At 54.9% G+C, this 13,723-nt stretch overlaps 1 protein-coding gene and 1 long non-coding RNA gene across 9 annotated transcripts in view; both read right to left on the bottom strand.

The window, feature by feature from the left end:
- Positions 1-653: 653 nt before the first annotated feature.
- On the bottom strand, positions 654-9,216 carry LOC130582611 (uncharacterized). 8 transcript variants are annotated; one of them, XR_008966328.1, is made up of 4 exons: positions 8,745-9,216; positions 6,965-7,158; positions 2,367-2,455; positions 654-1,044 (listed from the first exon to the last, which is right to left on the bottom strand). It is a non-coding gene; the product is annotated as an uncharacterized LOC130582611 (long non-coding RNA). The 8 variants fall into 8 exon arrangements; XR_008966325.1 differs by lacking the exon at positions 6,965-7,158 and having other exon boundaries at positions 2,367-2,488; positions 8,745-9,118; XR_008966323.1 differs by lacking the exon at positions 6,965-7,158 and having other exon boundaries at positions 8,745-9,116.
- Positions 9,217-10,393: 1,177 nt separating this feature from the next.
- EMC8 (ER membrane protein complex subunit 8) overlaps positions 10,394-13,723 on the bottom strand; it is a 7,345-nt gene continuing 4,015 nt past the window's right edge. Inside the window, exons 2-5 of the mRNA XM_057381428.1 lie at positions 13,598-13,674; positions 12,050-12,119; positions 11,490-11,584; positions 10,394-11,259 (exon numbers count right to left, since the gene is read on the bottom strand). Coding sequence (XP_057237411.1) covers positions 11,100-11,259; positions 11,490-11,584; positions 12,050-12,119; positions 13,598-13,674 — 402 coding nt within the window. The 3' untranslated portion in view covers positions 10,394-11,099. The remainder of the gene's footprint in view (positions 11,260-11,489; positions 11,585-12,049; positions 12,120-13,597; positions 13,675-13,723) is intronic.

Below are 13,723 nucleotides of genomic sequence, written 5' to 3'. Positions count from 1 at the left end.
ATTCCAGAGAGCTGCATCCCATTTGCCATCCCCCATGGAAAAACCCCCCCAAACACACCCACCCCTCCCCAGTGCCTCTCCCAAACCACCTCAGGCTCATCTCTGGGACCACCCATGGAGCAAGCACGGCTCTTGGGATGAGCTTTACCCCCAGAATGGGTGGTAGCCAAGCCTTGGGGACCCCCAGCCCACCCTCGCCATGGGTGGCACAGGAGGGTCCCCGATCCCCGGTTCCTGGAGCAGCCCCCGGTGCCGCCGGCACGTGTCGGGCGCTCCAGGAACGTCTCCCCCGTGCTGCGCCTCCCCTCGCGTGTCTTTTGCCATCTGCTGCTGTCATTAAAAAATTAAATTTCCATCTGCTTTCACACTCCCGCCTCTCCCGCCGGCTCCGGGTGCCGCCGCTCCCCGGGAAGCATCGCCCCCGGCTCCCTGCCGGGATGCGGCCGATCCGCCGGGATGCGGGTGACGCCGAGTTCATTTTCCCGGTGCTGTTTGTTGGAATGGATTCCTCAATCCCGGGTGGACAGGTTGGGGGGGACACCCCACTTTTGGCCACACACGAGCACGAGCGCGGTTCCGGGGGGTGGCGCTGGGGTGTTTTGGGGTCACAACCCACCCCGCCTGTGCCGACACAGMCGAACCGGTGCCAAAACTGGGGTGCGGAGCCCCGGGGGTTTTATTCATCGGGGGGGATCCCCTTCCCCAGCGCTGTCAGGAGAAGGGACACAACCCAGTCCCTGCTGTCCAAACCCACCCAAGGGGCGTGGGGCCGAGCTGCAGCCGGCCGAGCCGCGTCCTGGAGGCTGCGGCTCCATCCCGGCGGGGCGGGGACAGGTCCTGCGGGGCTGGCTGTCCCCCGTGTCCCCGCTCAGCACTGGCTGCAGGGTGACGGGGCCCCTCCGCGCCGCCCCTCCCGGGACAGCGTTGTCCCCGTGGGCGTGGGCGGTGTGACGATGATGGAGGGGACGTGCAGGTGTTTCTGTCCCGAGGACGCCGCCAGGGTCCCGTCGCCGCCGTTCCCGCTGCTCACGCACGTTTTCAAGCCTGGGGAAATTTGGGGGATGAAAGAGGGATGAAACGGGAGATCGGGCACGGGATCACCGCAGCACCCCCCGCTCCCCGCCCTCCTCCATCCCAACCCTTTCCGAGAATCCACAGCATCCTCACATCTCCTTTCCCAGATACACCTTGGATTTTGGGGGGTTTCATAGCTGGATCCCCCCCTGCCCCGACCACCTGCCCAGCCCACTCCCCCTGAGGGGAGCAGATCGCTTTAATCTGCTTTTTTAATCAGGAGAAAAGCCCCGTGCGGCACAGGCAGCAACCAGGGAGGTTTCAGCTCTTCCCAAGCAGGAATATGCCCRGAGGGGACAGACACTGATATTTTTAATCTCTTTTTAATTAAGGATAAAGCCCTGCCTTATGTAAAGGAGCTGTAAAAGGGGGGAGGGTCTTTTCTTTTATTCCAGGCTCCAAGCTCGTCACAGGGGTCTGGATGCATGGGGGAATATTTTTGGGGCTCTGCCTGGATTTKGGGCAGGATTGGGATTCCCTGGCTGCTTGCTTCCCTTCTTCAGTTGGACTGGAGGGGTTGTGGGACCCCCAAACCTCCCAGACCTGATGCAGAGAAGGGACAGAGATCATTTCTGGGTGATGCTCCCAACTCTGCACCCATCACAGCAAGAAACTCCCAAATCTGGGCCTGGGAAAAGCCAGGGCAGAGGCAAGCCTTGCATCTACGAGTGATACTCATTAAATCCCATCCCTAAGGACCCCAAGGATGATTAAYAGGAGTCAGGGGGACGCAGAGCTAATGGGAGATGCGATATCCAGCCTTCGCCCTACGAGGCCAGGAGCATTAAAAGCTCCCACTTTCCCCCTGTGCAGACATCCCTGACGCCATTCCCGGCCTAAATCCATTAAGAAAATTAAAGTTGGGGAAGAAGCTCCTGGTTGGAGTATCCCTGGGGGGAGTGGGGYAGTGAGGGATGCTCGGGGTCAGCCAGGGGGCCGGGAACCGGGATGCTGGCATGGGGCTGACCCCTGCATCCCATCCCTGTATCCCTAAAAATCCCATCCAGGCTCACCCTTTCCTGCCTCCAAACACAGCCCAGCTGAGTTCCTGAGGGCTGCCACTGACCCATGGATTCTCCAGAGCAAAGGGTGYAGGACAAGSACAGGACTGGGGCAAYCRGGMTGGGAAAATCYCCTCTGGGTTCATCCAGGAGCAACAGGTCACCCGTGAAGTCAGAAATTCCACCACAACCCCAAACTCCACCAATCCCAAAAGCTCCTCCGGGTACAACCAACCCCTGGATACCTTCAGARAGCAGAAGACACCCCCAAACCCCGTGTCCCAAACTCACCTTTCAGGCAGGATAACTTGAGCCCCATGTTTTCATCCTCTCAGCGGGACCCGGCTCTCCAGCTCCGCCGCCGGCCCTCTCCGCTGGCGCTGGGAAAGAGAGGCGAGGGTTGAGGAGCAATCCTGGGAGGGAGGAAGGAGGAAGGAGCAGGAGCTAAAAGCTCACATCTCTCCGTGCCTGTCTCTATCTATAGGAGCCCGGGCACCACAGGAAACGCAACTGCTCGCTCGCAAAAAAACCACGGCTGACGTCACGGCGCTCCGGTGACTCGATCTCGTCCGATGAGGTTCGGGAAGAACTTTTGGGGAGGGTGGAGATAAAGTCTGTTATTGGGTGAAGGGTCCCAGCCCAGCTTCTCTSCTCCTGGGGTCTGGGCTGAAAGGATTTCGGGATGAGCAGGAGGAATTGGGTTGGTTTTAGGTTGGTTCTTGTAGAGAAAACCCCGAGTCCACACGCAAGAAATAGAGGGATGCTCCTGGGGCTGCCTCCCTCCGAGATGCACTGCTGGAATTCACATCATCCTCGTCCTCTTGGGCATTCCTGATGCCCTGAGAGCTTTTAGATGGATGATTCCCCCCGTGGGACGTCACTTTTTTAAGATGCTGGAAATTTTTCTGCCGAAAAAAAGTCCCTTTATTGGGAAATCTTCACCCCTCCTCCCACAGCTGCTGGGAAAAGCTTATTGGGATGAGGGTCAGTGACTCATTTTGGCTCTTCCAAGCTCCGGGCCACACAGAGAGCCAAGGAAAGCCTCAGCTCCCCCTGCCTGACCTCTGCCTTTCCAAGGAGCTCTGAGGTGGGTTGGCAGCAGCGGCAAGAGGAAGTGAAAATTTGCCCTCTCTGCTTTTAATTCTTCATTTTTATCAGCTGCTCATCAGGTCCTCATGTGACCCCCCCTAAGGGGCAGGGAGTGATGTCTTCCCCAGGACCCCACTTTGGGACACTGCCCAAATATGAGGAAATCTGGTTTTGAGGCAAATCCTGTGGGTTTTGGCACCTATAGGTGGCTCACACCGCTCAGGGAMAGAGGAGGGTCGTGCACAGGGAGATCTGATCCTCCTGAGAGCCAAACTCCATCACCAAAGCTTGGGGAGAGAATTCCCCCTGCCAGCATTCCAGCGGGATCCCTGACACTCTCTCGAGGCTCCAACTTCGCTCCCGTGTGCCAGCACCGGGCCAAAGAATTGTTTGCATCCCGGCGAGTTCACGCTCCAAAAACCCCCAGACGCTCATCGCAGGCGTCACCGGAGCGGGGACCGAGCTGCCCGGGCACGGGGGACACTCGGGGATGCACCGGGAAGGGAAAAACGGGACAAAGCCGGGGCTCCCAGGGGGTGGCACTTACCCGGTGCCCGCAGGAGCGATGCCCGCGGTCTCATCCCACCTCCCACCGCACCCGGCTGCTCCTGGGTGCCGGAGGCGGGCGGGGGGCTCCCGGCAGGACCGGCAGGAGGGCAGCAGGAGGTGGCTTTGGCGAGGTTGGTTGGGAACCTGGTTAATCAGGTTAGCGGAGCGCCGGCTCCTCCCATCCAGCCCCCAGCCCAGCGCCAGCCGTGCCCGGCAAAGCCCTGGGGTGATGAGGAAACGCTGCTTTACTCTCAGCCCGCTGCACAAGCCAGTCCAGAGCMGAGAGAAAGGCAGAAAGGAGCGCTCTCGGCTGCGGGCAAAGCCCCCCGGGCACAATGCGGAGCCAGCGGGCTACCAAAGGCCCGGAAAGGCGAGTGCCAGTTCGGTGGGAGCGTCCACACCCAGCTCCGACAAAACCCAGCGCCATCCCTGAGGTCCTGATGGCAAGAGACATCAACCTCTGGGAGCACCTCCACCTTCRCCAGCTTCCAGAAAGGATTTTTTTGCCCTTCCCAGCCCCAAACCCAGCCCGGCAGCGGGAACAGCGGCGGGTTCCTCACCATTCCCAGGACGGGCGCTCCGGGTCGGGTCCCACCCCGCTGGGAGGATGCCCGGGAGAAAGCTGCGCCTCCGGAGCAGCCGCCTTCGCCTGCATTAGCAGCAGCCAGAGGCTTTTCCATGTTCCCCTCCTCCGCAATTAAGAGGCGAGGCCCCGCGCCGGCTCCTTTCCAGCCGGAGCTGAAAAGCAGCGGTTCAAATGCAGGGCGCCGGGCTGCGGGGAACGCCGGCCGCACATTAAACACCCCCCGGCTGCGGGAGGCAGGGAAGGGAAAGGAGGGGAAGCGTGGAACTTCACCCCGAAATCGGGAGAGGGCAGATCCCAGGAGTTTGGGAGGTGTCCGGTGGGATCAGAGCCCCACCGAGCCCGGCTGGGATGGGCAGAAAGGGCGGCAGGGAGAGGAAATGGGTGGTTTTGCTCTGCTTTCTGCTGGTTTGGGCCTGCCATGTCTGATGAAAATCATAAATCTGGGGAGAGCTGATTTCCTTCCCGATCTGACTCCTCCGATTTGTCAAATAACTGAGTCCTSACGGAGCTGCAGGAGCGGGGAGGGTGGCACAGGGGCAAGGCTGCAGCTCCAGCTGCAGGCACAGTGCTGCCCAGAGATGTTCACAACCCACAGCTCCTTTCTTTCTTTCCACAGAAAACCAACRAATTAACCAATTTACTTCTCCTTTTTCTTCTCCTGTTCAGCTGCGAAACCCAGGAGTTTGAGGACAAGTCCTGAAGCAGAGCCTGGCAAACCTGATCTTTCYAGATCCCATCCCAAACTCAGAGCACGCAGCATCCCGTGGATGCCAGGGATCACTCCCTGGCAGCACAAATCCGGTCACAGCAGCACAAATCCCGCCCCCACACTGAGCTATTTTGCTGCCTGTCTCCAAAACTACCTGTTTGCTGCTGCTGGGTGAGAACAAACAGCCCCAAACCCACGAGGGCTGGAATTAGCCTGGCCTGGAGCAGCAGTTGTTGCTACAACGGTGACAGAAAGCGATTGTCTTGCTGCAGCAGGGGAAGGAAACATAAACACCAGGCTGCTAAAATACCTGTGGTTAGTTCTGCGGGTGCAGCACAGCTCCAGCTGCTCTGCTGACACCTRAGAGGCACAAACACAGCGTCAAACACCCCTTCCTGTCTTCCCAGGGCTGGGAAACAAAACAAAAGCCTTTGTGCAGGTTTAAAAAAATGGGGGTTTTGCATCTTGAGGTAGCTGGGAACGGCGTGGAGCCCCTCTGGTGTGGAGTTCTGGTCACTGATGGATGACCAGGGTTAGGGAGAGCTGAGTGCCAGGAGCAGCAGCAGCACAGTGGGTTCAACACCCCCTTCCCAGGGTCACTGTGAGACTCCCAGATCCCTTCCAGGAGTTCCTGATTCCTGTCACAGGGCTCTGAGCTGTGACTTGCTGAGGATCACATCAGGGCAAGTGGCCAARGCCCACCAAGAGCTGGCCATGGGGAGGAAGAGGATGGGCTCAGGGGATGGGTGGGTATGGAGCCACCTTCACTGCCAGGGGCAGAGCTGGCCAGCCCCTGGCTGTCCCCTGAAGTGGTCCCTGACTGTTTTCCAGCCCTGGCTGTGACCCTTTGGTACCTTTTGCTCCTCTCCCAGTGCATCCCAACCCTCCAGCTCCATCCAGCCCTGGGGCACTGCTTAGGGGTGAGGATGGAGGGCAGCAGGCGCCAGAGGAACCGCAGGGACAGGGACGTGTTTAACAAACACCGGGCACAGGGAAAGCTTTGGCTCCCTTTGGGGAGCTGYTCCTGCAAACACCAGCTGGGCCCTGTGGGCAGGGAGGGGAGGAAGCAGCTTTCTGGGTCACCGAGTGCCAGGGTCTGCTAACGCAGGTGACACGTCACCGTGCTAGCAGAGCAACGAGGCCACCTGTCCCCTCCTGCCCCCATCCCTTCTGGCCCCAGCAGGGGAAAGGGYTGCCCCAGAAAGGAGCTGAAGGGTCCTGCCCGGGGCTCGCTGGAGCTGGAAGTGGCAACCAGCGTTGGGAGGGGGGAAGGAACTCCCTCCTGGAGTTCCACAGCGCTCCAGGGCTGGAGAGGCACCCGGAGGGGCTGCCAGGCGTGGGGAGGGAGAGAGGGAGGGAGGAGGATGTCACGAGGAGGCAGCTGAAGATGCAGGCTCCGGGGAAACTGGAGCAGCTCCAGCCTTCCCCAAGCACGGGCTCTTGGCAGGACCGGCAGAGTGAGAACCGGCAGGAACCGCGTGGGCTGGAAGCGCCCCCGGAGAAAATCCAGCGGGACCAGGCGGGAGCCGGAGGGTCGGGAGCCAAGCGGGAAGCGAGCACGTACCTGAGGCACTGAGCCGGAGAATGCCGGGCTCTCCTGCATCCAGAACGAACCCCGGCCCTGGCGGCATGGATTCAGCCGGGAGGCCACGGCCGGGAATTGGCTCGGGGAGCTGGCCACGGCTGCCGCGCTTCCCGGCTCGCTGAGCTCCAGCTTAATCTGGGCCCGGCTTTCCCTTTTATCCCCTGCTACAAGCCCGGTAGGGTTTTTCAATTAGGTCCATCTATTAAGCTCCGGGGCGCGTTTCTAGGAAGGGCTGCGTGGTTTTGCCGGGCCTGGGMGGGCTGGCYGTGCGCAGAGCGGGTCATGCCTGGCACGGATCCTGCCCGCATCCAGCCGGAGCGGCGCTGCCTGCAAGCGCTCCCGGAGTGACCCCTCGGCCCCTGCCCACCTACCGGGTGTTTTTAAGAGCAGAGTTCCCCGCTTCCCTCATCCCAGCTCCGGCGGGCTGGAAGTGCCACACGAAGGAGCGCTGTCCCCCCTATCAGCCCCCCGTCTCCTTCCTCTCCGCCGCCTCGCACGGAAAACAGAAAGGAAGGGATGCAGCTGGGGTTTACTTTGGGAGGAGAAGGCTGGGTGAAGATGTGGTCTAAAAGCGACAGTGGAAAAAAAAAAAAAAAAAGGGAAATCGATAAAGTCCTCAGCGGATCCTTGGACACACAGAGAGCGCTGCCGGCTGCGGGAGGGCTGGGTCAGGGCGCTGGGGGATGCAAGGACGGGGTTGTGGCGCAGGATTGGGATGTGCTGAGGTGCTGAACTCCAGTTGGGAACAGCAGAACCCGGGCASGACGGGAGGGGAGCGGCCGGGACCAGCCCAGGGTGCTCCAGGAGCTGAATTCCACCCGAACGAGAAGCAGAGCTCGCAGATCCAGCCCGTTTCCCCTCGAGGCCATTTTCCAAGCTGCACTCAACCGCAAGCCCACCCCGCTAACAGCCTCCTCCATTAGCATCAGCCTCGCTGTGCCGCGGCCGTGCCCTCCTCCAGCGGCATCTCCAGACGCTTCCCCGATCGCGGAGTGCAGCGATTAGGCCGGGAGCCAGGCGGCACAGAGACCCGGCACCGCTTCCTGCATCTGTCACTGTCACCTCTCCTCGCCTGCCACTCGCACAAGGAGTTCCCGGGGGCAGGGGTGGGCTCTGCACATCTGGCTGCTCCCGGTTCCAGCTGTGCCAGGCGACCTCTGAACCCCTCACCTGCTCCTGCATCCACCTCAGCTCCAAGAGCAGGAGCTGTTACATCTCTGCTCGCTTTCCTAGGGGAGGGAACATCCCACGAGCAGATGGGAAGAGGGAGAATGCCGGCAGCAGGCTGGATGGATGGGAAAACTTCCCCAAATCCTCATATACGCACACAGTGATGAGATCTGGGGGAATGGGGGAGCTGGGATTCCCTGGGAACAGGTACTAAATTGTGAGGGCCCCGGAACTGGCACCCCATGGCTGATGGGGAGCTCCTGTCACCCGTCTACCTGTGGGGATGTTTGTTACTGTTCTGAAAAACAGGTTTCAGAGTGGAGAAAAAAGGAACCCCACAGGCTGGGAGAGATGGGGCAGTTCACCTGGAGAGGAGAAAGGTCCAGGGAGAGCTCAGAGCCCCTTGCAGGGGCTCCAGGAGAGCTGGAGAGGGACTGGGGACAAGGGATGGAGGGACAGGACACAGGGAATGGGGTCACACTGCCAGAGGGTGCATTTAGATGGGATATTGGGATCGAATTGTTCCCTGTGATGATGGGAAGGCCCTGGCACAGGGTGCCCAGAGCAGCTGTGGCTGCCCCTGGATCCCTGGCAGTGCCCAAGGCCAGGCTGGACAGGGTTTGGAGCACCCTGGGTTCATTTAAGATGCCCCTGCCCATGGCAGAGGGTGGAATGGGATGAGCTTTAAGATCCCTTCCCACCCCAACCATCCCATGATTYTACAGTTTCCAAGTGCTTCAGRTYGTGCAGATGAGGTAAAAAGTYAAAGYTGGAGTTAAAACATCTGGGCAGGCAAATGCCAAATCTCCAAATTTTGGTGGCTGGAGGGAAAAAAAATGAAACCTGCACATCATTAATTGCTAACAAACCAAAAAGGAGTAGGACACCCATTCCCAGTGCTGCCTTCCCAGCCATCACAAAGTCTCCAGCAAGAGCTGCCTTCCCAAGATTCCCTCCCCATGAARTTTTAGAAGGAATTACCTTGAATTCCTGCGCTGAATCCAACTGATCAACCAKCCAGGAAAGCAGCATCAGCAGGAAAGAGGAACACAGCCTTCCCTGTGCCCTGCAGCTTCCTCATTCTTTCAGGAGAGCCACTGGTGGCTGCCTGGATTTATGGAATTGCTGCTTTTGTCCAGCCTTCAATGCAAATAGGCCAGGGGAGATAAGATCTGCTGCTCTGGTTCTTTTTGCTTAAAGCCGGCCTGGGTTCTGCTGGTGGCAAAAAAAAATCCTCATTTAAAAGCACAGGGAAGATGAAAAAAGAGGAAGACAAAGTACTAAAAGCTGCTCCCCTCCCAGCAGTGTGTCCTGGGTTAGTCACAGGGAATATTCCAGCAGGTTGCACGCTGAGGAGACACTCTGCCTTACAGGGGAAGCAGGATTAGCCTCAATTTGCATATGGATGATCAAAGCTCGATGAGGAAATCCTGCTACAAAGAACAAGAAACACTTTTCCTGCGGCTCAGCAGCTTCTTCTGACAACCCCACACGAGGAATCTCGCTAAGATAACATCTGCCTCTGGAACAACGCCTTGGATTTCACTGGGTGTTTGTACAAAGTCCTCTTCCTGCAGCCTGGGTGCTCTGCTATCTGCTCCCAGGATATCTTTTCCTACAGATGTGGAGAGGAGCAGCCGCTGGAGTATGTTATCTCACTGTTTTTGGGAGCTAAATCCATGTTTTCAGTCAACAAGTGCAAACATTTCCCTCTCCTGCAAGCCTGACTCAGCCTAGGGAGGGTTCCTGACTCGCTGCCAATCTCTTTGTAATCACACCTCACTCCTGCACAGCAGGGAGATAAAAAACAAAGTGTCCAAACCTTCCTCTCCTCCCTCCAGCCTCACCTCGTGGCCCTGTGGRATCTCACCTTGTGGGATCTCACCTTTTGGGATCTCACMTTKTGGGATCTCACCTGGAGGGAACTCCACAGCCTGGAGCCATCCAGATCCTGTTTCCTGCACAAATGGGATTTTAGCCTTACCCCATCTCTCTCCAAGACCAGGAGTGAAACTTGAGCTTATTGAATCAAAATCAAGAGGTTCTGACAATCCCATTTTCCCTGTTTTAAAACAAAACCAGGTTGGATGGGGCTCAGAACAATCTGGTCTGGTGCAAGGCAGCCCTGCCCATGGGATGAGATGATCTTTAATCCCTTCCAACCCAAACCTTGCAGTGATTTTAACTCTAAGACTGGACTCAGGCGGATCACTTTATGGATATTTGCATCTTCCTTGTAAAAACATTTCTGGCAGGAAGAGAAGGAAATCTGGAGGAATTGTTGCAGGTTGAGGTTGGGTTTAACTACAGCTGGGCAAACGACCACGAGGAGTGAGGCAACAAAGGCTTACAAAGAGCTCTTCTAGTCTGGTACAAAGCTGCATTGTCCAGAAACTTCTCCTTGGAAAGAAATATTAATGGGAAAGACAAGGAAAGCTGAACCAGGCTGTACCCAGGCTCCTCTATTCCATGCACTTGGATCACTCGCCTTCAACTCAGAGGGAGTATTTTGGACCTGATTAAATAGATACCACATGGAAAATGAGATTTGCTGATTAACTGCCCCCCACCTCCCCAAATGCATGAAATTAATAWAAGTATTGCACTACTGTAGACTCAAAGTGTGGATTCAAACTCAGTAGTGTGCTTCCAGTCCTTTTTATAAATTGTTTACTTGGAGTTTAACACATTCAAGCAGTAACTGTGCTTGCCAAGCCCACTGAGAGCAGGAATCACCAGATTATTTGGGAATACTGCTTTAAAGGACTCTCTGTAGCTGTGTCATGCTAAAGCACTGCAAAACAGGTGACACATGAGCATGGAACATCCTCAGCAGTTCGAATTTTACTGTGCCAAGAGAGTTACAATTCCAACCCAGGCCAGAAGAAAACCATTCACCTCCCATTTTATCTGTTTGCCCTTAACATCTCTCATCTGAGGACAGGATTGATTTTTTTTGGAAAGGTTATTTCCATAAATCGTTAAAAAGTAACCTCTCTAAAGATTAGAAAAGCCCAAGTCAAAACTTCGGAAAAGGAACAGTGGGGGCCAAGCAGAAGCAGTTCTGATTTCCAAGGAATAGCAACATTCACTACAAGTGGGACGGCGTCCACGAGGACAGCTGGAAGTGACAGCTGGCAGCTCTTCCAGGGAATGCCACCACCAACATTCCGTGGCTCAGGGACACAGCACCGCGCCACRGGACAGGCCACTCCTCTTTAATCAGTCAGCTTTCCACACAAGGTACTGAATATTAATTCTATTTACATTCAAAAATAGCATTTTTTCTCTCTTCAGTACAGAGTGGGAATGCCYGTGGATTAGTCAGGATTGCTCCTAGCACAGGTGAAGCACAGCTTTGTTGATCTCGGGGTTTGTCCAGTCGTTCCGGATGTCATCCAGGTGATTATCAAAATCCACCAGCGTCTCGTAGGACTTGCTGTCCAAGAGGGATGCAGCAATTCTCTGGGCCTCAGTCCAATCTTCACAGAAGTCACTAGGATGGAAAAGAAGCAGGGATAAATAGGAATCACCAAAAAAAATTTGGGGAAATTCAGCCACACTGAAGCGTGGACACGGTGGGGATACCACGGCCGTGCTCCCTCTTCCTACAAAATCCCTGCCAGCTACACCTACAGCACCACTCAGCCATAAAGTTTTGCCCTCACACAAAAAATCTTGTTTTTCCTCACTCCCCAAACCCCAAGAAATCCCCTCTGTACTCACACATGTGGGTCCTTGCACCTCCACTTGTTCTCGTGCAGCTCGTACACGTGGATGGCAGGCTCCACACACTCCATGGTGAACTTGGTGTTGTCAACCTGGGGTGGGAGAGAGAAACATCACCTCAGCCTCCTCCTCCACAGCCCAAGGGATGAAGTAAACCCAAATCAGTTTGTAAAACCAGAGTATTTTACACCCATCTATTGTTCTATTCTCAAATAGCCAAATTTAAGGTGCCAGCGTCCTTTGTTACAACAGTGAGGAGGTAAAGCTCTGTTTGTGACTTTAAAGACAAGATTTTAAGTTGCACAAGGAGGGCTGGAGCCAGAAATTGCTGCCTGAATATGCAGAGAAGGTCTCCAGTCCCTCTGAGGTGACAGAGAGCTCACCACAATCTCACTGTGGATTTACTTTGAACTTCACTGCTCACTGCAGATCTCCCCAGAGCATTTCAGAGGGGAAGAGAACCTGAATTCCTCACTGAAGGAGCCAGAAAACAGCTCTTCCCTGCTCCACCAGCAGGATCAGAACACACCAGGGGTGAGGGGAAGGAAGCTCTTTACCATGATGAGCGCCGTGTCCGTAAAACCCTCGGCAATCCGGGAAGCCACTTTCTCTGCGACCTGGTTTGGGCTGGAGCAGAAAGGAAAAGGAACTGAGTGATGGGAGGCACGAGCAGCAGCTGAGAGCAGCAGGAAATGAGCTCAGAGAGATGTGAGAGTGACTCTGGGTGCTTGAAACAGCAACAAGATAAGGAGCTGATGGCACAGCTGATAGAAGACTCTGCAGCTCCCGACCTGCAGCTCAGCTGGGCTTAGGAAATGGCTTTGGAATGACAGGGAATCAACATTTGGTGGCCTTCTATCTTCCCCCCTCAGACCAAAGACTCTGATCTGGCAGGCATTTAAAAGAGAAAATGAGTTTTCTCCCTGGTTTGCACTTGAAACTTGTCTGGTTTCTCTACCAAAATCAGATAACCTTTGAAACCCTTTATCACGTTTCAATAGTGACAATCTCTGTGTGGTGCCACTTAATGTGGTGCCAATGACAATCCCTGTGTGGTGCCAGTTATCTTCAGAAATTAAACTGAAGTTTTAAGAAAACATCAAGCCTGTGATATTCTTTCAAACCTCAAAGAGAACAAAATGTGTTTTCTCCTTAAAAACGTGTCCAGCAGATTTATTTCCTTTGTGAGAAAAGCACAAATAATGTCTTTATCCCTGTTAGATATCTCAGAAGTCACAAGGGTTTCCTTAAAAAACGTAATTGAGTCTGAATATACATTAATAAAAAACCGGAATCAGATCATCATGGAATGATWTGGGTTGGGAGAGACCTTAAAGATCCTYTCATTCCACCCCCTGCCATGKGCARGGACACCTTCCACTATCCCAGGTTGCTCCAAGCCCCATCCAACCYTGGACACTTCCAGGGAACATGGCATAATAGTTCAAGTAAGTTGTTTTTATTCTCGTTAGTCCCAATTTTGGATTTTTCCAATAGATGGAGGGGAAAACTTGGAATACACAGATCTAAAATTAAACTGGCTCCACAGGAAGGTCCCTTAATGCTTAGTGAGTAATCTGAGTCAGCCAGCAGGGAACAAAATGACTAATCCTGGGGAAAAGAAGTGATAAATAAGAGATATTACTGCTTGACTGACATCATCTTCCACCTCAAAAGCATTCTTTTACCATGTAAAAAAAATGCTTTGAAAAAACTCAGAGATAATTAAGAAATTTAGAAGGAATTAGGTCACTTCTGACTTTCCATAAGAACCTGGGAGTCGCCAGACTTTACAAGATCCATACTGCACGAGCAAACACTCCGCAGATTTTGGCTTTTTCCCTGACAACTGCAATTAAAAGTGGCTGGCACTCGTTCAAAGAGWGGCCTTTTATAGCAGCCACGGGAGAGGAGGGATTCTGCAAAGCCTGGACTTTCTGCACCTGACCAAAGGCCACATCCCGCAGCCCCACGGAGACAATGTGGAAGCAGCTGACAGTTGTCAGAGCGAATCAACACGCCTGATTTATGGGGATGATTTCTGCTGGCAGAGTCCAAAGTACAGCTTAAAAGAGCAAACAGAAGGAAAGCTTGGCCCAACACACCTGGCATCTTTCACGCGTTCGTTCGCCTGGTAATATCCAGCTATCACGTAGCTGTTCTCCTTGCACCAGGAGTCAATCTGGAAAAGCAATGGGAACAATAAATCCTAGGGAAAAAAAAAAAAAAAA

The sequence above is a fragment of the Malurus melanocephalus genome, unplaced genomic scaffold, assembly GCF_030028575.1.
Source record: "Malurus melanocephalus ecotype Western Australia unplaced genomic scaffold, MMel_1.1 scaffold_510, whole genome shotgun sequence".
NCBI classification, from domain to species: domain Eukaryota; kingdom Metazoa; phylum Chordata; class Aves; order Passeriformes; family Maluridae; genus Malurus; species Malurus melanocephalus.
This window is presented reverse-complemented; position numbering and strand designations above follow the sequence as displayed.